Source organism: Chlamydotis macqueenii, chromosome 11 (assembly GCF_036417535.1).
Source record: "Chlamydotis macqueenii isolate bChlMac1 chromosome 11, bChlMac1.mat, whole genome shotgun sequence".
Classification (NCBI taxonomy): Eukaryota; Metazoa; Chordata; class Aves; order Otidiformes; family Otididae; genus Chlamydotis; species Chlamydotis macqueenii.
Window position 1 is genome coordinate 2,101,133 of NC_141566.1, and position 24,226 is coordinate 2,125,358.

Sequence of the window (24,226 nt, forward strand, 5' to 3'; positions counted from 1 at the left end):
AGACACCACTCACCATAGCGGTGGCCACATGCCTAGCTCCTCTCATTGCTTACGTGCTGCTCAGGCATCACAAGGTGCTTGGCTACCATACTTATTTTTAAAGCTTCTGGGACAATTTTGTGTGATTTTGACATTTCAGGGCTGTCAAATGCACACGTCAACAGGGAAATTCATCATTCCCTGGCTCTGGCTTGTTCCCCATGGCCTTCCACCTCCCCCAAAGCAAACAATTCCTTCCCATGCACTCTCTCAATACCCAGGACCCTAAACCATCTACCAAGCCACACTTGACACCTGAAATCCAGTTGCTTTTGACATTAAAAAGGAGCAAAGGCCAAGCATCCCCTGCCATCACCAGTGTGGCTGGATAACAGGAAAAGAAGTGGAAGATGCAACAAGTTACATCCTGTTGGCAAATATTGAGCTAATTCAACACTATTATTCTCCTTATTGAAATATAAGGTAGAATCTATTTTTTTTTCTGCTGTTTTAGATGCCATAGTTTTAAATAAGCATTGTTATTGCCCTTAAATAATCATTATCTCCTTCTTTATGTCTGGCACAAAATAAAGAACAGTGCAGAGGACATTCAGAGATTGAACACAAACTCATTCATCCCCATCCCAGCCTGGCCCAGCCAGCTCTGACACGCTGTGCTCATGGGCAAGAATACGTATTTTTGTCCTTCAGCCCACGGGAAGGGAATCTGCAGGTCCACTGAAAATCACTTTTCAGAGGGTCAGGTCCTTGGCTGTCAGAATTCTTGAACATTTTTTCCATTTGGAGGGGTGGAAGCAAACACTGGATTTTGTACATGCTCTGCTAACAACAATGCACTCTTTCTCCACTGGCAATCCTGGGAAAAATCAATTTCTGTATAAAAAGATCATTCCTGCTACCAGCTCCTGCCACACTTCAAGTGCATGAGAAGGGACTGTTGCTGCTTTCCGCTGGCCGTGCTGGCTCTTCCAGCCCCTCTACATCTCATGGTCCCCGTTCAAGCATGAATGTTCCAGTCTGTTTCTCTAAATAACTCCTTGGTCCCTCAACCGTTTGGCTCCAGGGACTCCCACAGCCTCTGTTTCGGTAGATAACTAAAAAAAGGTGCTGGTTTTCACACAAATCACCAGATTGTCCAGGATCACATCAGTGATTCCCAGCACAATCTTACTCTTGACATGGCATTTAAAAATACAATTATTTATAAACAACACGCAAATGTAGCCGTTTTTTAAATATTTGTTCCACAACAGCTACTGATGAATCAACACTTCCCATCCTTCCCCTTCCAGTAAGTGTCTGAGATAAGAACAGGCTGCCCTTCCTGCTGGAAATCCTGTCGTGTCTTTGGAGACCTTGTCTTCTCCCTCCCTCTCTGAGGATCCACAGAGAAGGAAGAAGTTGTTAGGGTAACAAAATCAGGTTTTTGTCCATGCAGGGGCTATATTTTAAAATTCAGACAACAGCCTTGAGCTATTGTTGAGGTTTATGTGCCACGTTCTAGGACAAAGATAAGGACATGGATGTTTCCTACCAAAACGAAGAGTGGTACCGCTTTGAGGTGCACATAACCCAGCTGGGCTGCATCCAGATGCACAGATGCAACCAGAGCAGGGGACATCTCCTTGCTGTAGGTCACATCTGGTAACAGGACCAAGCTTGGTTACCACCTTGGGAAACTTGGGGGACCCCAGGACCAGTGGCACTGACTAAAACAACGGCTCCTGCTCACGTGTCCCTCGTCGACAAGATGTCACCACACTAGGACTTTCGCACTGTTTATATATGCAAAGAGGAAAACTGCAGGAACAGAATCAGTCTATTTGGGTGGATTTGCTCATCTTCAGTCTAAGAACGCTTTAGCTGTCAGAGAACTCTCCTCAAAGGCCCACACAGCACATTTCATATCGCAGTCAAAAGCACTTCACGCTGATTGCGGTAGCATTGAGATGGTCCTACAGGAATCATAAGACTGAGGAACTTTCCTTCCTAAGTCAAAATCTGATTATTAAAGCAAATGTGACACAGACACAACTGGAAGTAAATAGAAGGAGATCAAATACAGGCAGATTTCAAGAAGGTGAAGATCAAATACAGGCAGATTTCAAGCCAAAGGTGACAGTCGCTGAAGGAACTGCCATGGAGCGGTTTTTAGTAGGCAACTTTTCCACTCAGAAAATCCCCAGGTACTCTGCGACAGAAAACAGGGGTTGCAAAGTGCCTTACAGCTTGTGCGGGACCTCATCAGCCTTGGATGGGAGGCGAGTATAAATGCAGATTATTCTTTCTGTGATTCTCAGCTGCTGTAGCACAATCGTGTATTTGGGTTCTCTTTTTAAGCCTCCTGAGATATTTTGCTGAGACTTTATTGAAACACTACTCCGTTCATTTGACCCACTGTCACTGTATTGTCGCACAAATTGGGAATAAACCTGACAGACTTAAAACGCTTCAGAGCAGCTTCTGCTTTCTAAGCCAGCAATTCCTCTGCAAGGTGATAAAACAACACACCGAAATCCGTGCCAACGTTGTTTCAGGGTGATTGGATATAGATGGTTGGGCTGTCACCTAGGCTCTTCTCTGCAACTATGACGGCTGAAAACTTCATTTTGCCATTAAATGAAAACCAAGACCCATCTCAGCAGAAACTGTCACTACCAGAAAAACACAAACCATCATGAGGCCCTACGTAACAGACAGCATCAAGAACCACGTATTTTCCAGTGAACCCCATCTCCAGGGTTTGATTAGCAATGCAAGCAATAGGAAGCGGGAAGGAGAAATCCTTATGACGCCTGTTGGCTCGCCAGGTTTATTCACCGGTACACTGCAGTTTCCTAGAAGTGTGATGGGGCAAATACCCTGCAATTTGATTTCTTGCTCCAGCTCTGCCCCACATTCACTGGGAGCTACTGGGAGCAGGGCAAGGCTGGTTTGGGAGGCCCTGACACGTTACAGTCACATCACTCATCAGCTGAACGCACATGAGCTGGTCCCATCCTCCTCTAACCCCCCCAAATCATCCTCCCAGTTTGTTGCAGAGAGAAAAGCTCAGCTTTGGGCAGCTGATCTTTGGGGTCTCTTTAATTACAATTTTCTGTCTGGCAGCCTCACTGCAATGATCACAGAGGAAATAATTTTCCCAGGAGAAGGAAATTCACTCCTGTGGCGAGTGCAGAGCTAACAGTCAGAAGTTTTCAGTGCTCTCCTGAATGGCACTATACAAACATTTCCCATTTGCAGGGCAAACCATTTAACCTCTCCGCCTGTTTGTCCTCATCTCTAAAATGAGGGAGGCAGAGCTGACCCAGTTCTCATTTCAAATGCCGGGCGGTTTCGAAGCATTTTGAAGTTTTTAAATAAAAGGCATTACAAAAGGACAACGCACCGTCCCTGCCGCACTGCTAGGTAACACATAACAGGAGGTAAAATTTGAAATCAAGGGAACATTTAAAGCCCTCCTGAAGCTTATGAAGGTTAATGTTCTGCCTTCAGATACAGACGAGAGCTGCCCCGAGAGCTGCACATATTTAGGATGAAGAAATAATCAACCTGACAAAAAAAAAAAAAAAGCAGCTGCCTGTCTCTTTTTCCTTCTCCTGTTAAGAGATGAAACTCTTTCACCGTAAAGCTATTAATACTCCAGGAGGGAAGGGGGGTGACAAAAAAGCCGTCTGAGGCACAGAGGATGGAATTCAGCTTTTGGAGATCAGAGCAGAGAGCACACGCATTTCCCTTACAGGGCGGACGGGCTGCTCCCGCGCGCCAGCATCGCTGCCGGGCTGAGAAAAGGGGCACCCACCGCTCTCACCATCAGGCCACATCCACCTCCCCTTACCTTGGAACGAGGCATTACCGCTTCCACTAGAAATTAATTTAGGAATGCATGAGCATGGGTATGACACTGTGCCTTGTGCGCACAGACACTCTTGGAAGAGTTGGTAGGAATTTGTGACTGGAGGAACTCGAGCGAAGCAACCCCAAGAGCCAGATTTTAACCTGAGAATGAAATGAAACCTTGTGTGTTCAAATAAAGACCCCAAAAAGCAGAATCAGAGGCCACACACATTTACAAGCCCTGAAGAGAAGTATAACGTGCAGAGACTTGGTGAAGCTGCTCTGGAAGCCTTTCACAGGGGGAAAGCCAATCCTAAGATACGCAGTTTGCTCCTGTAGACATCAGTGGGGGTTTTGCTGTTTTGCACACAGAAACTCTAAGTCCAACACCGACCATCAGCATGGAGACGAATGCCAACCAGAGGGAAGTATACAGGATTTTTTTTTGGCTCTTTCAATACACCTAGCACTCAACCCTGACTGCCTTGCTACCACACCTTACGGTGGAATGGAACCAGGGTAAAGAGATTTTTACTCATTTTTGTAAGATGACTTGCACCAAGCAGCCAGAGAAAAGAGACTCAAGACAAGCCTGGGTGCATGAGGATGCACACAAAAATTTGGGATGTATTTTGAATGCAGCGGGATCCTGGATATCGCTCTTCAGGGCTCAGAGTTGCTGAGCTCTGCTCAGCACGGGGTCAGAATGGAGAAGCAAAAGGACCAAGTCTCCTCTTCCGAATGCCCCAGAGAGAACCTGTAGCCTGAGCACAGCTCCCACACGGCCATGGGCCCCACATCTTCAACCTCTGCCCCTATGTAGCTGGACTGGTGTTTCTAGGTGCATTCAGTTCAGCAGAATTTACATTTTTAATACTGATCGTTGTTCTCCTGCCTGAGGTGGGACTTCTAGCAATTAAAGTGCTCATTGATACCCAGGAAAAAAAAAAAAAAACTGTCCAGAACAGAGGAAAGAAAATTAAATGCAGCAGTGATGTTGCTCATCTACACCTTTTTTCCCTTGAGAAATTGTGCCTACGTATTCTGTGAGCGTGAGGTGTGTTCTGCATTAGTGTCCTAGACCCAAGCCTAGGATTGAATTCTTTCACAAGGTGCTCCCTCCTCTCCCATTGCCACAGCTCAGCCCCACTCAGCAGCTAAAACACCCCACAGTCACTGATTCACTGTCCCCTCACCGCCTCCCCAGTGGGATGGAGAGAATTGGGAAAAAAGAAAGGCAAAACCCACAGGTTGGGATAAAAACAGTTTAACAGAGGAACAAACTAAGAGAAAACAGAGACAAATAATAAACCCAGTAACAGAATAAACATAAGCACGTAATTTACAGTGCACTAACTCACCGTGGGTCCTGGTGCCCAGCTCCCTCCTGAGAAGCCAAACCTGCCCCTCTGCACCATCCCCACTTTATGCCCTGAGCAGGAGCCACGGGGCGTGGAGTAGCCCTTGGGCTAATTGGGGTAACCTGTCCCAGCTGGGGGCTAACTGGTAACCCATCCCAGCTGTGTCCCAGCCACAGGGGCCAGGGGCCAGCTCCTCTCCCAGCTCAGGTGAGAATTAACTCCGTCCTAGCCAGAACCAGGACATTATCCACCCCTTGCTCTACACCATCTACGCCATGCCCCATGCCCACTTTCCAATTATCTCCACCATTTTCCCATCTTTTAACCCGTTCTCATTTATCAGACAGTGTCTTGAGCAGTAAAACATGTTTTATAGGATTCTGTTTTTTTCTTTAGGGGAGAGGAAGACAAGACAATTACAGCTGTCTATCCGAGATTAAAAGCTTTTCCTGTGTATCCCTGTATTTAGCTCACAGGAGGCTGTTTTGTTTAGGCTTTCTTTTTTTTTTTTTTTTTTTTTCCAGGATGTCTGTCTGCCACCAGGGAATCACACAGTTTGGGTGCTCCGAAAGTGGAGCTGGAGTCACTTGGTTCAGACCAAGGGAGTTGCTTTACCCGTTGCTGAAAGGATGTGGCGTATATTTATAATTGCTCAGCGCAACATCCATCCCCACCCTGTTCCCATCAGCAAACACGGAACACAGGGCACTTTACCAAACAGGACCTGCCAAAAAAATAACCACAGGGATGAGCAACCTCAAAATACGCTTTTTTTTTTTTCATGGGAATTTTGCACAGGACTGGGGCTCATGGTGTGGTGTTCCCTCTCCATTTCAAGTTCTGGTCAGCCTACTTGAGGTAGGGCAGGGCCAGGCTCGGAGCGGGACAGAGAAGAGCTGAGGCGCTTGGATGCCGTATTTGCAGGCTCTGCACTGAGAGACCCCGCGTTACTAATTAGAGGAGTTCCCTGGACAATTTTAATTTATGTTCAAAATGACTTAAATGGACAGCACTTTGGGGCTTTTTAGCCTAAATGATTATTAAATTGCTGAGGCAAAGTGAGCTAAGAATCTCAGATTACATTCCTGGGAGCTGGGCATCCTACTGGCAGCTGGAAATTTGGCTTCCTCCAGTTAGTGTCAAAGCCTAATATCTATTTAAACCTAGGCTTTATGGTGCTCTTTGTTATATTTAGAATATTTTCTTCCAGTCTCAGGGAAGCTGTCCACTCAGCCAAACATGACTCCTTCAGCCTCAAGTTATTGCCTCGCCACATTGAGCCCGTTTCTGGGGGCAGATTTAGGAACACATCGACTGATTCATACACCGCAGAGCTAGCCAGCTATTAGCCAAGGTTGATAAGCTGCTCCGTCCAGCCAGCACTAACAGAATCATCTACGCTGAAGCCAAAATTAGGACAGAGCTCTACCAAGGAAGCAGAAGAAGCTTCATTACACACAGGGGTGCTGGAGCCTGAGGCTGGCTGAGACTTGTAATAGTTTAGTGCATCTGAGTCATCGTTAACTCTGGGAACTGATCTACTAATCAATAGGGAACAGCCAGCAACAGGGATGGCGACCGTCTGGTCTTGGTGGCTACCGAGAAGACCAGAAGACATCAGCTGGGGGGACAATGTGGAAGCTGAGCGACATGAGCATGCGAGCCAGGCCCAAACGGGACGCGAACAGCGCACGGCGGTGACGGGATCAGATTGTGAGGCTATCATGGCACAGGAACATACATACATAATGGAGGCTGTTACCATGTTTTAAAAGGCTTAAGGATTCTGCTTAACCGCTTAGAAATAATTGTTCATGATAAAGTAGAATTTACAGCTTGCTTAACGCTGACCTTTTATCAGATTGGAGGAATAAGAAAACTCAGAAAAGGCCCAGCACCAGAAAAAGGAGACATAAAAACTACTAGCCTAGACCACAGCCTCAGAAGCAAGAAAAAGAAGAACCCGCTTAGAGACAAGAAAAGGAAGCAATGAAAAATAAGAAGACCCTAGACCCAAATATTTGGACCAGACGGTCGTGTGAAGCCTCACAGCAGCTTCTCTCATGCCATGCACTTCTAAAGCTGCAGCTAGAGAGTGTGATGTGAAAGTCTGGGTTGCAGCCGCTTGCCGTCGCTGTGCAAAGGAAAGAAACATCTTTATGCCTGGCTAATCTGCGGAACTCATTATCACAAAACGCCATCGATGTCCAGAGCTCAGCAGTGCTGCATGCACAAGGGCAGGACCCACAGAACCACGTACAGACCTGCAGCGATACGGGAACATTACGCCGTGAGGTGTCCACTGAGTAACGTTCATCTCAGGAAGCAAAGCCTGTCACAGGCAGATGGCTCCACAATTTTTACCAAATGGAGTTGTCCTTTTCCTCCAAAGCATTGCCACAATACAGCGACAGAGGCAGAACGCGGGATGGGATATTGATCTCAGCACTTACAGAAATTCCTTTGTTTCTGTGCCTCTACCAGAATGGCTGCGTATGTCACTTGGAGAATATCTATTTTATTTATTTCCCATCTCCTCATCGCCGTTCTCCATTTTTATAGATCTGCTGGCACAGAAGCTGGCTATTTCAGCAAATAAGGTTAACCTCTGACCACACATCACTGCTCCCTCAGGAGGAAGCGGCAATAAAAAAAGAAACGGCCACAACTACAGCAGAGGACAGCAAAGGCAGGCAGAGCAAGGGTCGTACAAATTACAAACCACCAGCCATCGAACCCCATACCAGGGCTAACCATGCAGATAGTAAAGCATAACATAAACACACACAGAACTGGACTCAGTTTGGCCAGAACAATTGTTCATATGCCAAGGAAAATAAGCAGCTTTCCCATTTTCCCTGGAGTTTGCTGTACAATGGCTCTGAGGGCCTCTGTCACATCAGGGACAACACGTGGCAACAGACCACAGGCAGCTGAGAAATGATTGAATCAGCCGTAGTGTTGCTCTTAACGGTCATATAATGCAAGAAGAGAGGGGAAGATAGTGCCTGGTATCCTCTGTCCAGGATAAACCAGAGCGAATGCACAGTCGAGTGCACGATCAGGTGTCCATCGGGATCTCCACATCAAGACTGTGGGCTCATCCTTGTCTGTCGCTGGAATTGACCTCTCTGAATTCACATGCTCATCTCGAGACTTTTCAAAAGAGTAAGACAGAGATAAAACATCTCTATGATTAACTCCGCTCTAAGGCACCTCAGGTTGAGCTTCTGAGCATGCAGGGACCCTAAACTCGCTGCCGTTTGGGGGAAGGCTGCAGAGGCCAGTGGTAAGAAGGGAAAGGAGAGAGAGAATGCAATTCTGCAGGGCTGAGGTGGGGGGAGATGGCGGGTCTGAATGAGGCGTTCGTGGTCCTCATCGGAGGTGTCATGCACAGGCGGCTTCTTAAAGCATTATGGTGAGAACCCAGCACAAAGTGTGAGCATGGGTGGAAACGACACCTGAACTAAGCACAGAAATAAACAGGCTGAGACTCTTGGGAAATTAATCTCAGAAGGTCCCCTACGTTTCCTACACAGTTTCAAAAGGGCTTCTTTCTGCTTTGCTTCTCTTTTTTCTTGGCTGACGGGAAACTCTCTACAGTTCTCCTAAGAAGATGTTACGGGTTTATGGGAGCCAAAACCTTCCCCATCTCAACTGACTCCCATTTCTGCAGACTTGGCCTGCTCCATCACTCCTCGGGGCTTTTTCTTCCATAGGTGCAGAAGAAGTTATTGCTTCTTTTATTAGCATCAAGCTAGAGACTGATCTCCATTGGAAAAGGTTAAAAAAATAAGGTAATACGGGACAGCTTCAACGGCAGGACTGGCTAAGCAAACTGGGAGTTTCCAGTCTGGAAAATAATAGGTCACTGAGAGAGGGAGGAATGGATGCAGGTTTATAAAGTCATGGGAGTGGCATGAGGGGGCTGAAGAGGCAACTGAGAAGCTTGGGGAGCGGTAAATTAAACTAGCAGGTGGCATGCTGCCAAGAAGCCAAGGGAGATGTTTCTCCATGCACCTTGCAGACAGGCTATGGAAGACCCAGCCGTGGATACTAAAAGTAGATGTGCCCTCCAGCAGAGAGTGGTTAAGGCCACAGCAGACAAAGCCACCAAGAGTTATTTAGCAAAAAGACACCACCTCTCCATCAGCACGTGCCCAGACAGTTGCAGGCTGGGAAGCTCATCCTGGAAAAGACTCCTCAGAGCTTTCTTAAACATCTCCAATTTGAGCCACTGTCAGAGGGGATGGTGGAGTGGATGAATGTTTGATACGATGTACTATGGATGCTCTGATGTTCCTAAATGGTGTTGTGCTAAATGGAGAATGTCCCAGGAAGCTGCTTCTCCCTCACCTATTCCTTCATGCTGTTCCCAGCTGTGTCCCATTTCTTACCAGCATCCTTCGATATCCTGCCTCTCTGCAAGCCTCTGCAGGCAAGCATCTGACAGGTCTTAAACCTGCCTCTCTGCCCCCTCCTGTGCGAAAGCAGAAGGAATGTCGGAGGCCAAAGAAAAGATGTGCTGCCGTGGCTGCTCCGAGCAGAAAGGCTGGACAAGGCCAACGCTTGTAAGAAACTACTGCCAAACAGCATGGCAAAAAGCAAGTATTCGCAGCTGACCCTGGAACATTTTCCTTGTCATTGCTTTCCTGACTCAAGGAAGAGGACAAGGAACAGTCAAATCACGCAGAACTGAGTTAACATCAGAGCTGTAAGGAAGCCATGACATTACTCCTCAAAGGGACATCTACACTTCAGCTCAGGTTTCCAGGGCTGGGAGAAGGGATTTGAAGGATGCAGTTATTCAGCCATCAAGCTGTAGCATTATTTTGATGTTCATGGGACTAAAAGAAAAACTCTTCCAGAGAATGCAATACGTGTTAACACAGGCTAATAACTTCAGTCTACGATTTGTCACCGCACTCCAACTCTCTGCAGCAGACAACTAATTTGTTACTCAATTACATGGCACAGAAAGGCAGCGCATGGCAGCACGGCTCTGCTGGTTTTGCCAATATACGCTAACAGAAGATACAACTTACATATTTTTAAACAATTTCTGTAAAGCAGTGTTGGATTTGTACAGAACCTCGGTGGTTTCATGCCTATTAAATTTTAGTACAGTGCATAAAACTGGCAGAAAGTACCTTCTGAAACGCTCTTTGTTCCATCTGCCAGATTCTGCTGCCTTTCCGCACTGTGAACAGCCCCACTGAACATGACGGGGTTTCTGCGACCACCGCAATGTACCTCTAACAGAGCAACAAAAAGCTGCTGGAACAGAGTCACGCAGTCGATGTAGCCGGGGAACAGAAAGACGTGCTGAATCCTACCCCGCAGGTGAACCTCCAGTGCAATTACACGTCTCCTTGGAAAGGAGATACCTTGCAATTTTCAAATCCTGCACCTTGGCTCTTTCCATGCGAACGATCATCCCTACTCCATCAAGGAAAGTGGGAGTGATCTTATCCTCAAGCGAAGGCTGAAAAGACAACTGCTTTCCTTAGGGACAATGCTGGGAAGGAAGAGGCAGCTCTTGGCCTCCCATCAACCCGCTGGTGCTGGCCGGGCACCTCAATTCCCAGAGCTGCCTTGCCCTTCAAAAGAAGCTGCTCGTTTAATCCTTCTGCAGCTGAAGATGTCACCAGTAAAACCCCCATTTCACCTGCACAGGGTCAGTTTATGGACTGTGAGTAAGTCAGTGAGGTTTGCTCCTTTAAAAGCCATTTATGATCCCGTAGGAATGCTATATGAGTGCACAACGGCATGGAGTAAGGGTGACACACTGTGTGGGCAGTGAGAAGTGCAATTCCTCCCCTCCTTCCCAACTTCTTTTCAGATATTTTGTCCTTTTTTAAAAATATCTGAGGCAAACCCCAAGCAGTGGCGGTGGAGCTCTCCGTTGGTCCCCTCCTGTGAAACGGCCGAAGCCTCCCAGGCAAGATCCCCTGCACGACCTGCCTCCGTGCCCAGCGCTCCCATCTTGTGTCAAGGCAGTAGCAAGGGACAATAAAGCTGAGGATGTCCCTGGACTCTGGAGAAGAACAGAAAGTTTTCTGGGACCTACTAACTGTTGCCACCAACCTGTGAGTAAGAGGGGACACCCAGCTTGAGACCAAACGTGCAGTTAGCTGCAGATGGCAATGTCTCCAGCAGTCAGTGTGGATTGCCGGTTGTTAAATCCTGTTGGAGACCCTTGCTGTTCCCACCTCTGCCATTCAGTGTACAAGGTCCCTGCAGTATTTTTCATTCTTCCCAGTGCCCAGAAGACAGAGAACCTCTGTACAAAAGAGCCTTGTGGCATGGCTAGGGATATTAAGGCTTTTAAAAAAAGTAATTGCTTCATTCTTTAGTAAACAGGCTATGAGATGGCAGGTGCCTGGCCTGCAGAAAACACAAAGTTATGGTTTTTTTTAAAAAGAGGAGCAGCCTTTTTTTTTTTTTTTCTGCAGGAAACAGCATCCAAGAAGTATATACTTTATCTCTGAGATTCATGGCATGGAATGCACTGAAACAAGGGCCTGAGCAAGGCTCCCTGGCTGGGGCGCTGGCTCCTGGGATACAAAGCAGAGCCTGTTGTCTCCAGCTCCGCGCAGCCGCTCGGTCGTGCTGGTCCTGAGCGCTATTCCTGGCCTCGCGCTGACTCATGCGCTGACCTTGCTGAGAAAGACTCTCACATCCAAGTCTGCCTGCCTGCAAAAGCCATCACGGTCTCCTAAGGTTGGATTCTATTTGAAGCATAGGCCATGAACAAATACGAAATATTTCTTCTGCTTTCCCTCAACAGCCACCCCCTGGGGCGAGCAGGAACTGGGCAGATAGATGAAACCGTCCTGCTCTCCTCCTATAAGCTCTCTCTGCACCTCCTGCCTTAAATTTAAAATTAATTGTGCCAATGAGTCTTGTTTTCGCAGTGCCCCAGGGCTGCACCAGGACCTTCTGTCACGAGAAGGACACATCGCAGCCTTGAGGCAGGTACTTTGTGTTCATATTCGTGGCTCTTCATATTTGCCCTCCCTCCTCTTCAGCGTGACACCTCATCCCTTGCAGGTAGCAGCAGCTGGCCTTGGCGAGAGGACACTGGCACACTGGCTGGCGGAAGACATTTGGGTTTGGGTTTTGTGCTTTGGGATTCCAGCCTGACGGAGGACATTCCCATGCGAGGACAACGCACCAAGCTTAGGTTTTTTTATTCAATGTGGGGCACGGCCATCTTTTAAAAAAAAAAACTGCACCATAAACAAATTCCCTTTGTCATTTTACTAATACCACTCTGTCCTGCTAAAGGTGAAAGGATTTTCAGAATCTAGTTTACTCATTGCTAGTTATGTTTCCTCATCTAGGTTCAGAGCCAAAACTCATTAAAGGCAGTGGGAATCTTCCCATTCACTTCTATTCACTTCTGCTGGCGCTGGCTCAAGCTTTTCTTCGGCCCCTCGTTGCAGGGACAATGAAGATCAGTGATGGCAGTCGCACTATCAGGGTCTTTGTCCCACCACGTCTCGTTTCTAAAACCTTCAGCACAATGTCCATTTGTCTTCAGCAACTGCTTCCTTTCAGATTTCAAAAATAAATAAGTCCATGGAAGAAACATTTCTTTTGGCTCTGCGCTGGCCGAAAGCTCATTTGCAGACATTTTAATTTTGGTAGACAGTGTCTCTTTGATTCTCCCCATCATCTCAGCACACCAGCCGGCTATTTTTGCCTCCCAGGCCCGGCTGCACTGAGTCATGTAGCTCTCTCCGGTTTACTTTGGAGCTAGCATAACCGGTGATAATCTCAACGTTCATCCTACGGAGACAAGAAGCATTTGCTTGTGAAATCTAACAGAAAGACGGCAGCCCAGTGAAAGGAGTGCCAAGCATATTCTTTTAGCACACGCAACAGGCAGAGAAAATAGCGTTGTGATTAATGACACTCACATCGCCGCAAGATGATCACACACTCTCCAGCTGACGGCTGCGTAGCTTTGCTGGACGGCCTCCCTGGCGAGCCTGGGGCTGTCCTGGCCTCTCCCCACCGGCTTCCCAGGTCGGTGCTGAAGGGAACATCTTACATTGCTCCAGATGCTGCCCGGCGGTTACCGCAGTCACTAAAAGGCAGCAAACAGAGTGAGCAAACCATAACATGGGTACGCGTTAAGACTTAAGTGATAAACTGAGGCATTGTGCCCCTCTGGTGCCAAGTTTAAAAGCTCACAGTACAGGATTCCAGCCTTGTGCGATCGGTTGAAGTAGCCCTAACACTGTTGTGATCGACGTGGCTGGTGTCCTGATTAATGCGATTGCTCTGGACCCACTAGTGTTTTTCTGCCCTGCCACTGTCAAGGCCCATTTGTGCTTTTTCCTCCTCCAAGGCTTCTCTCTCTCCACTCCAGTTACTTGGATCAGACAGCTCCAAGTGGTGATTCTGCTTTGGAGATGTGAGCAGAAACCTCCACCATCAAGGGAACGTCTGCAGAGTACTGTGGATGTGAACCATGTTTCTCATTCTCAGTCTTAGTGGTAAGCAAATCCTGCTTTATCCCCAAAGAGAGAGAAAGCGTAAGAGGGAATTAGAATCCAAAGAAAAATAAATAAAACGAGCATTCCTGGTCGCTCACTCTGAGACCTACAGCTGGATGAAACTCATTTTTCTCACACTTTGAAGTTCACATTCTGGCGAAGGAAAACCCTTCACATGAAATCTGGCCTCTGGCTGAGGAAGGTCACTGCAGGGAGAAGGTCTGGATGAAGGTACCTCAAAGGGATGGAATATTTTTCTTACCTCAAATGCTGTGTACGGCTGAAACTTGGCTCACAAATTTCTTCCCCATTAGGTGGATAGCTTTGTCTTTCTGCCACAGACTCCAGCAGAAGAAAACAGTGACCAAACCCCGTGCCTGTCTCCTTTTGTTGATGGCTATTTATTTTCCTTAACATTTCTCTTGTTTTGTGCTCTTGGCTCAGAAGTCTGTCTGCTCCTCCAAACCAGTTAATTCTTCCTAAGAGCCAGACGGGCCCAAGGCCTTGATTATATTTATAAGCTGTAAGGATGTCCCCAGGCAGGCGCGGTTATAAAGGATTCAACTCAAACAGCTACAAGGAGATGCTCAAAAACAACCTCAGAGGAAACACAAAGAAATGCAACATCACACATTTCCCCCACGTTAAAGTTTAAGAAAACAGACTACGGTTCAAAGCGCTGTATAATGGGAGGTAAGTAATCGTTATCCTTTAATCTCCCGTGTTTCCAGCAAAAGGATGAAATGTTCTGCTTTCCTCTGGTGTCTGAACACATGGGTCTAAGGAGTTTTTCAGGCAGGTCTCCTCGTTTTTCACCAGCGCGAGTGCAAGATGGGTGGTGCGAGGGAAGAGCCGCGGGGCAGGCTCAGACCGGCGCTCGGACCGGAGCGGAGGGATGCGAGCAGTGACAGCCTCAGCTGGACCGCAGGGGACGAGCCTGCCAGGATGCTAGCCAGGGATGGATGAAAGGTCACACCGGAGGAAAACCCCTCATTCTTGACAGCTTTTAAACAAAAATAAAATTGCTTGCAGTGTGTTACTTTACTTACACTTTTGTTGTGTTGCTGTTGTTCAAAGTGACTAACAGGCCTCTTCCAGCCTTGCTTTGTGGCTTCGGATGATTCATTAAACCTTTCTTTGCCTTGTTTTCCCTTCCTGTATAAAGAAGAAAGTTGCACAGGCTCTGTTAATGACTGTGTGCTCCCTGTCCTTCCCTCTGAAGGTGCCATCCCACCGAGGAGCAGCAACTCATCGGAAACGTGCCCATGCTGGCCCCACGTCTCTTGCTATCAGGCTTCCAATCGCCTGTGTAGCTGAACAAAGCTGTGCAGGAAATGTTTTTCCCAGCTAGAGAAACATTTTGTTCCCATTCCGTGTTTGAGCCAAATGGGGTTTTCTTGAGGTCTTTTTTTTTTTTTTTTTTTCAAAACAAAGGAATAAGTAAGCAAACACGTCTGCAAGAAGCGGAATGAAACAGCCAAAGGACAGCCAACGGATTTGTTGAGCAGAGGACTCCTGCAAGACGTGAGAGTGGAGTTTTCTGACCCAACTCAGCATAGCATCTTGAAACCAGACCTTGCACACGCAGGAGATGACCAAGATGCAGGCAAAGCTGGGATGGTGCTTTCTTTCCATAGAAACCGCGTCCCTGGCAGAAGTTATTCCAAACTGAGACCTCCCACAGAAGGTTTCTGTTTTGATAACACGCCATTTTCCAGCGAAAAGCATTATCATCACAAAGCTCCCCACCCTGTTTGCTCACAGTCTGCCAATGTTAACTTGTCTCTCGATCCCCAAGGGATATGGGGTGTGTGTGCACAAGAGACAGCCTGGCCAGACTGCGGAGAGCGGCACACCCAGCGATGGCCTTGCAGCTCTTCTCCCGATTCGGGCAGCGACCGTTGGCCATGCTACTGTCCATGTTGGGGACCAGGTGGAACTGGGGATGGACTATGTACCCTTGGAAGTGACAGCTTTACTTCTCTTTACTGGCTTAGGGACCCAGATATAAGAGACATATATATAGCCAGCACCTTGCCTATCCTGGAGGCCAGCATGTGTCTCCAAGGCACCCTATGCATCAAATAAATAATAGCCGAATTTATGGGATATGCACGGTTTTATCCCAGAACAATGCAAGGAGCATTTGCAATGTCCTGCCTGTTTCCACTGCCTCTTCTCAGGGCTTGAATTTACAGGACATGGAAAGCTGTCCATCCAAAAAGCGCTCTAGGAAAATGATAAAGAACCCCTTGATGCAGCCACAGCCCTGATATTCTGGCCAAATTCTTACAGGTTATTGCTTTCTGTCCCAGTTGCCTAGTATTTCCACTGCAATCTTCACTTCCTTCTTATTATTATTTTATTTAGTTATGGTCACGCTGATACAACAGCCAGGTGCCTTTACAAAGCTAAAAACATTTCGTTAGGAAGGGCAACGACCTTTTCCAGCCCTGCTTCAACTCCCACAAGTATGGTGAATCTGATATTTGCTAATATTGGTAAGGAGCTTTGAGTTTCCCGGATGGAATAACTGCCACGGCAAAACAAGTTGTGCTGCCTTGAAGAGGTTCTAGTCCAGTTAGTAGATTGCTCTTCCCACCTGTACAAACAGAACACGCTGTTGCGTTAGGGAAGTCTGCTGTGCTTTGGAAGAGCTCTAACAGGTTGCTGCAGGCATGTGAAGACGCTCAGGAACAACACGAGCCATGCTTACAACCGCATTTTTGATCCTGCGTATTTTGAGGGAGAAAATAAAGAACTAAAGATGGTTCCCAGGACCATCTGGCCAGGTTCTCACACTGAATTCCTTACGAAACTACACACTATAGGCATTTAATCTTGATTAAAAGATCAATTACGTTTATCAACAGATAAAAGATGATCTGGAGCACTACACAAATACAACATGATTTGCTAGCAGCTGGTCCACAACATCCAAAGAATTCTCAAACACCTCCCTGTAAATCAAAAATAAACCACAGTTCTATAATTAAGCTGGAATTTTCATTCTTCCCTTAAGCTTCATTTAAGATTGATCTTTACAAGTACCCATAACTATTTAGGAGTCCGTTACTGCAACACTGATCTGGGGGAAGTTGTGTGTTCTAAAAATTAATTGTAGGCATAGAGAAAATGCATTTGTCATCTTAAGAATGAGCTGGGCATTCACAGGAAAATTAGCATGAACTGGTGACACCATGTGATGCTGAGAAAAGCGCTCCTGATTTCAGACTGTGCGTGAGCAATGATGCTCCTTGTGCATCAAACTGGAAATATCTGAGGCTGTTCTGTGTTCAAGTCATTGTTTGAATTTGGGACATTTCTACGCCAGGTATCAATCCTGATCCTCTCAAGTGCCCACGTTCCTTGCAGGATAACATACAGATTCATAACCCACAGAACCGTGCCTATGTCTCCCTTTGCTCTGGTGCGTTTTAATGTAGCATGAACACTCGTTATGTGCATTACGAATTTAGAAGTGTACTAAAAAGAGGCAAGAAAATTCTGTAATACCCTGACCACAGTCCAGTTTCACTAAAACCCTTGCTATGCACACCATATAAGGTCTACGGCACCTGCTATCTTTCCCTTCTTCCTTTGAAGACCAACTGAGCAAGAGCAACCAAAAAACGCAAACAAACCCCGTCATCCAGCCACTGACACGGGCGTTTAACCCCAGTGCCTCACTTGTGGCGCTACTGGGAATGCCAACCTGCGTGGGCAGCCGCAGCGCTTCCACCACTCCCTCATTATCAGCACAGCGCGGTGGTTTGTGTACGCTCACAGCCACGGAACCGGTTCCTGCACTGCAACAGCACAGAACTGCTCCTTCCCCGTCACCCCCGTTTCCAGAAGCGCCCCTTACACGCGCTGGGACATCTCCCAGGCCGCCTGGCGCTAACCAAGCACAGGTTCCGACCCTTGCAGCTGGCGCAGGAGGCTCCTGTGGCCCAAGGAGCAGCCCCGAGCCAGGAGAAGAGCGTGCTCTCCGCAGTGGAGGCGGAAGGGGAAGCATCTGCGCATCCCCTGCCAAAACCACACTGTCCCCCAGCGTGGCAGGAGTGCTCGTCCCTGCTGAAATCCTGCCTGGCACGGCAGAGGCAACGGCACGGGGACAGGCTGGAAGCCTTGGCATCTACCTACGCCCAAGCGCCTGCTGATAACGCTCAGGTGACACAGAAGCAGCTGCTCGGAGAAACCCAGGAGGGACCAGGGAGGCAGCTGCGCCGTACAAACCACACCACCATCGGGGATGCCCAAAATACCCTACCCAAACACGGAACCTCCGCTGCGCCCCAGGAGCCGGGGATACACAGCAACGGGCAGCAGGGCAGGAGGACGGAGGTGGCGTTCCGGCAGGAATTCTGAGTGGCACAGAGAGAACCCCAACCTGCTATATAACCAGGGGAAGGGGGGCAAAGACAGCGAGCCTGCTTCTCAGGTGGTGTCCTGTCCCTCCGCGCTCCCCTTCCCATGCCCTGGTGCGGGACGCCGACCCCCGGCCACCCCTCTGCCTTTGGGGGAAGCGGGGCCAGGATCGGGGCGAGATGTTGCCACCTGATGCTCACGCAGCTCCAGCTCTGCGGGGACAGGCGATGCTGGGAGGCAGCGGGGGACGGCTCGGCTCAGTTCTTTGCCCCATCTCAGGCAGCGGCAGCAGCAACAGGAAATCCAGGAGCTCTGTGAAATGACAGGGAGGGAGAGAGAGAGTGAAGTCCCTTTGCCTCGGCTGGTGACGTCTCTCCTTCCTCCTTTTTTTTTTTTTTTCCTGTCCCTATAAAGAATCTCAGGCTCGCATCAAACTTCCCAGCGAAAGCAAACCAAACCCAGAGGGGTGTGCGAAAAGAGAAGGAGAAGCACCGAAGGCGAGCTCTGGCCATGCCCAAGCCGGCCGCTTGCCCCGGGCGCTGCGCGATGACCCCCGGCAGGTAGCCAGGCTGGGGGATCTGGTAGCCCCCTCTCGTCGTGCCTCGCAGAACTCGCTGAAGTGGAGGAGTTGAGAGGTTCGCTCTTCCTCCTGATCGCCGCAGCACCTGCACCTCCCTGGATAAATACGTTTAAGAGGAGGCTTCTCGGTCCAGCCACCTTAGCCCAAACCTACGGCAGAGGACTGCCCGGAGCAGCGGCTCGCTGACTGGAGGAAAGTTTTTGCCAAACTTTTCTGGTGCTTCGCTCTGCTTTTTAACCCCTTGAATCACTTTGCACCAGCCAGGCGGGCTGGGGAGACTTCTCTTCTCGCTCCCCCTCAGGGCATCCCCTGAATTAGAAAAGAAAGGGGGGGGGAAACGAGGAATAAAATTATTGTGAAAAGGGGGGAGGAAAAAAAAAAAGGCTAAAAACTCGCACCTCGGGAAGAAAGGAAGGAAAACAAAATCCGCAGCCCAAGGATGAAGCGGTGAATGGAAAGAACAATTTAACTGGAATCAACAAGTGGGAACTTCTGCACGCCTTGTTGTTCCCCTCCCTCCCCGCTCCGGCTTTCAGCAAACTTGTTGCTGGAAAGAAAAACTTGTCCCTGTTTGCGGACCTCTCCTCCTCCTCCTCCTCCTCCTCCTCCTCCCCAGGGATATAACAGCCACCAGCTCCGGCGATGGTCCCCGGGCCGAGCATCGCCCTGGCCGTCTGTGCCCTTCAGGGGCTGCTGCTCATCCACGGTAAGACACGTTCACGCGTGGGTTTCTCAGTCTCCAGCGCGGCTGTGGGGCTGCTGGGGGGGGTGGGGGGGCGCGGAGAGCCGCGGGGGCGGCCGCCCCCGCGGCTCTCCGTGCCCCCCCACCCCCCCCAGCAGCCCCCAGTACCCGGTGCTACGCTTCTGGCTCCATCATTTAAAGAGATTTGGGGGAAAAAAGGATTTGTAAACGCAGAGTGAAAAAAAAAAAAATCTTGAAGTGTGTTGCGCTTAAAGGACGTTATTATTATTACTTTATTTTGTTTTTTCCCCGCTCCCTTGAGGTTAAAACCAGCGACTTGCGGGCTCTCGCGTCTCCGCGCTTCCCCCTCGGCGACGCAGGAGCGTTTCAGCTCGCGTTTGATGGGTTGAAGCAGAGAGGAGGAGGAACGGGCTTGGAAAGCAGGAGCGTGGCAGCGCGGGGTGGGCGCACGGGCGATCGCGCCGTTTGCGGGAGGGATGGGGGCGAGCGTCGGGGCTGCGTGGGTACGACCACGGCAGGCAAACAGCTCCCTTCCCTTTGATTTTTCCCTTCTTCTGCATCTGCGTTCCCCTTGTCGGCGCGGGTGCTAGGCTGGGTTCCCCTTTTTCCAGCACTCTCCCTCCTGGAGTCACTCCCGATTTTTGCCGATATCAGGAAAGCCAAGAGGCAGGGTAATGAGATTTAGAGGAGCTTTTCCATCTGCCGTACGACTTCTCATTATCTCATTAAGCACAAGGATTTTGCTGGATTACCGCGCTGTTCATTCATGACACTGCAAATTGTGCAAGGGAGCTGCTCTGTTATTTACTGCAGAATTCCTTCTGATAGCAATAATGATTTTTTGGGGGGGGGGGTGGGATAGTGAATGTATTTCACAGCACAAGACCGTTCCTTCTTTAGCGTATGATAATCTTTTTGTGGTTTAATATCAAGAAGACAGCTTCTGGAAACACTGTGCAGCATCACTGTCCTTGGTTTTTGTGGATTCAGTCAGGGATTTAACGTATTCCCTCTGCAGAGAGGAACTGATTGGCACACACTAGCCCCAGCCAATTTCCCACACCCCCTCCAGAACCTTCCCCAGTTACCTACAGAATAAATAGCGAAGCCTGAGATTGTGCCCCAAAGGGCTTGTCCAGCTTTTCCCCCAAAAAAACCCTGCAGCAGCAAACCTTCCAGGTAGAAGGGAGCCCCTCACCACAGACACCCCCTGCCCAAATTAACCCCCAAAGGCACCCTGACCACGGCGGACAGCCGGACCCACACCTTGACGTGCACCTGGCGCGGCGTCGGAAGCTCGCGCGGCCCCCGGAGAACTCCCGTAATGTGCTCCATCTGGCCGACACGTGCGCCGGCGGCCAGCTGCCGGCTCCGTCAGCCTGAACAGTCTGGAAAAGTTGCCCGTAGAAGGCACTTTCCCAGAAACCCACTGTGATTTTCACAAAGGCATAAATCACCGCGGACTCTCATGGATCAGAGATAGGAACAAGCGTTTGGCAGAAGGAGAACGCGTCTCGCCACGAGCGTTCCTGAGGCTCCGGGATGCAGTGGAGCACAGCACCGTTGTTACCGAGGAGGTGGGGTGGGTGAAAACACTCCCTGCATTTCGGGGAGGTCCTTACTTGTCAGGTTACTTCCCTAATAATTTTGGTCCTGATAACGTTGGAATTTGGTCCAGACTCACTTTCCCCTCAGTGCCAGGCAGAGAGAAGGCAGAGAGGAGGCAATGTCTGCATCCCGGGGCAGAGCGAGGAAGGCAGGCACGTCGCTAACTGTCCCTGCAGGCAAAGGCTGGTGATGGATTTGGAAGCAGCGTTATGGCTGTCAGAGCTCTGTCCATCATTAGGAAAAGATAATACGTTAGGACAGTCTCTGTGTGCCCTAATTAGGCTGGGAGCCAAACTGAAGCAGGGCCAGGAAGTCGGAGGATTTGGGATAGCGCTGACGTTGCTGAGGTATTAACTCCTCAGCCACCTTTCCCTCAAAGTTCATCTCCAGCGAGGAATTCAGTGAAACCTGCTTTGCCCTCCCGAGGCACAAGAGGCACAGATCTGTTTGCAGGCTGTGGGTTAAACCTTCTCTGGGATCTTTGCGGTCAAAATTAGGCAGGGTTACGCTGAAGAGGCTGACTCTGATCCAAATCCAAACAATTTCACCTGCAATGCAGATAGAAGGTTCTGCAACGGTGAAAGACATTCAGTACCTGAGGTGCTGAGTGCAGCTGCACCTCCCCGGTCAGGACTTCCAGGTGCCCAAGTGAAAGGAAGCTCCCTCAGCCTGTACCAAACCTCAGCAAAGGAGTCTGAGGGCCCGCTCCTTCTGTCCTAGTAGCTGATTGCAACCGCTGCGACATTATCTTCTGCTGGCCAAGGCTGCCTTGGTGTGCCGTGGATGCCAGAGGACAGCCGCTAAATTCACCCAGATCAAAGGATGGTCTCCTTCAGAGAACCATAGAATCACAGAATGGTTTGGGTTGGAAGGGACCTTAAGGCTTATCCAGTTCCAACCCCCCTGCCCTGGGCAGGGACACCTTCCACCAGACCAGGTCGCTCACAGCCCCGTCCAAACCGGCCTTGGGCACTGTCAGGGATGGGGCACCCACAGCTCCTCTGGGCAACCTAGGCCAGCGCCTCACCACCCTCAGAGTGAAGAATTGCCTCCTTATATCTGGTCTAAACCTACCCTCTTCCAGTTTAAACCCATTACTTCTTGTCCTATCACTACCTGCCCTTGTTAAAAGTCCCTCTCCAGCTTTCCTATCAGCCCCCTTTAGGCACTGGAAAGCCACTACAAGGTCTCCCCGGAGCCTCCTCTTCTCCAGGCTGAACAGCCCCAGCTCTCTCAGCCTGGCCTCACAGCAGAGCTGCTCCAGCCCTCTGACCATCTTCGTGGCCTCCTCTGGACCCTCTCCAACTGGTCCATGTCCTCTTAACTTACTCGGCACTTTCAGTCCTTGTGGATGCTCTTTGTAGCAGGGGAAGAGACCACGCAACAACTTTCTGCTTTGCTATAAAACACAGCTTCAAAGCCTTGTATGCATCTTTAAATTTCCTAAGACAGTTCTACAGATATCATTAAATTTCTACTTTTTCTTTTTTTTTTCTTATTAGACAGCTTATGTTCAGCTCCTTAGAGTACTCGCTAGGGTCTTTCTGCTCAAAACATTTGATGCAGTAATTATGGTGCAGATGCCAACAGCTGGCACATGTTGTGGGTTGGTTAAAAACCAGCCCTGTACAAACAACCCCCAAAGAGCTTCTGACTCTAGCAGCACCTTGTACCTTGCATGAAAAATTTAGTGTCTTTTACCCCCGGAGATTGTCATCAAGAGGTTTTTAATGTATGAGCAATCCAAATAACTTTTCAGGTATTGGAATAAACTCCGCAATTTCAGTGATTTAATACTGGAAAACTAACAAAATTCAAGAATAAAAATTAAGTGATGCCTTTGAAATTAAAGCAAGTTTGAAACTGAAATTTTTTTTTGTTTCATTTTGCAACCTCTTCTACAAACAGAACATACCAGGATGGGCAATTTATCTTGCTAACGTACAAATTTCAAATACGCCGCATATCAGTAGCTAAGTCAGAAGCTCCAGGAGCTCAGACTCCGGGTTTGCCAGGATGCTCGGCGCGTAGAGCCGGGAAGGGCGCGGGCTCAGCGCTGCGCTGCCGCGAAGTCGGAGGCACGAAGGGGACGCCTTCGCCCTTCTCTGAGGCGGTCGGTGCTGGCAAGTTGAGGATTGGATCGCTGACAACACGGGCTGTCGATCAGTTCTCGTAAACCAAAACTGTGTCTCTTAATTGGTGTTATTCCTAAACATTTGCTTTTCTGTGGGAAAATGTTATAAAGAGCGGAGACTTTTTTCAGATTGTGATATATGAGCCTCCTGCCTGAAGCTGCCACACTGAAAACCAACTGGAAATCTCTTTGCACAAATTCATCTATTTCAGGCAAGGAAAAAAATGTAAAGTATTTCTGAATACTCCCCAAACTTCTGAAAAACAGCGTTGCACCCAAAAGAATACTGAGAATACAAACCAGACTGTTTGCTGAAGGTCAAAGAACTGTTATAAGAACCATATATTCTTTAAGAATATTTTAAAAATATTTATGTGCACGCATTTCCCCATTGGTCTACTAACACGTATGAATCTAAATAAGAACGAGGTACATTTGCGTTATCTCTGTCCTTTCAGACATTCTCGGAATTGTTCGTTTTATGATGAGGTATTTGTACAAAGCAATGGCTCGCTCTGCTTCAGTTCGAAGTGACGTACCTATTTGGGCTGAATATGCAATATTTACGTTGCGAGTAGGTTTGTGTACAAGGGCAAAAGGCGCCCAGCCAACGCGGGAGGGTTTAGGCACGGTCAGCAGTAGGTGGTCCACGGTTTTTCTAAGTTTGTCTTCCAAATTGCCAGCACAGTTTGACGTAGGGTGAAAATCTGCGCCATGCCGTATGCATTCAGAGACGAAACACATCTTCTGCTTCCAAGGACATTTGCAAAGTATGTGCAGCAAGGGTCACTTGATCATCAGCGAAGGGCAGGATGAAGAAAGGAGCTGCTTTTGGTTTACACTGTAAAACAGGTCTGGGGGCAGCAACGGCAACCTGCATTTTTTAAAACTACACAGGAAATTTCCAGGAGGCAGCATTTGACTTTCAAAGTGAGTGTGAGGACACTGAAGCCCAGCCCTACCAAACTTCATGTGCTTAGCTTGACGTTTCCTCTGCTCAGCCTTGCTGCACCTTTCCTTTCTTTTCTAAACCAGCCCGATATCTCCGGAATGGGAATTTCGAGTGGAAGTAATGCAAAGATGCTTGGAATATCTACACAATAGCTAGGAATAAAACAGATCTGT

General features: G+C 48.6%; 1 protein-coding gene and 1 long non-coding RNA gene across 3 annotated transcripts in view; one reads left to right on the forward strand and one right to left on the reverse strand.

Annotated features, from left to right (window-relative positions):
• Positions 1 to 12,375: 12,375 nt before the first annotated feature.
• Positions 12,376 to 18,514, reverse strand: LOC147599355 (uncharacterized). Its single transcript, XR_015259669.1, has 4 exons — positions 18,266 to 18,514; positions 14,755 to 14,860; positions 13,124 to 13,293; positions 12,376 to 12,992 (listed from the first exon to the last, which is right to left on the reverse strand). It is a non-coding gene; the product is annotated as an uncharacterized LOC147599355 (long non-coding RNA).
• Positions 18,515 to 18,542: 28 nt separating this feature from the next.
• LOC104477618 (vascular endothelial growth factor receptor kdr-like) overlaps positions 18,543 to 24,226 on the forward strand; it is a 120,278-nt gene continuing 114,594 nt past the window's right edge. Inside the window, exon 1 of one of the 2 annotated variants that reach the window (XM_086756182.1) lies at positions 18,543 to 19,362. In XM_086756182.1, the coding sequence (XP_086612308.1) occupies positions 19,299 to 19,362 (64 nt within the window). In that variant the 5' untranslated portion in view covers positions 18,543 to 19,298. The remainder of the gene's footprint in view (positions 19,363 to 24,226) is intronic. The other variant, XM_086756183.1, reaches the window with a different exon arrangement.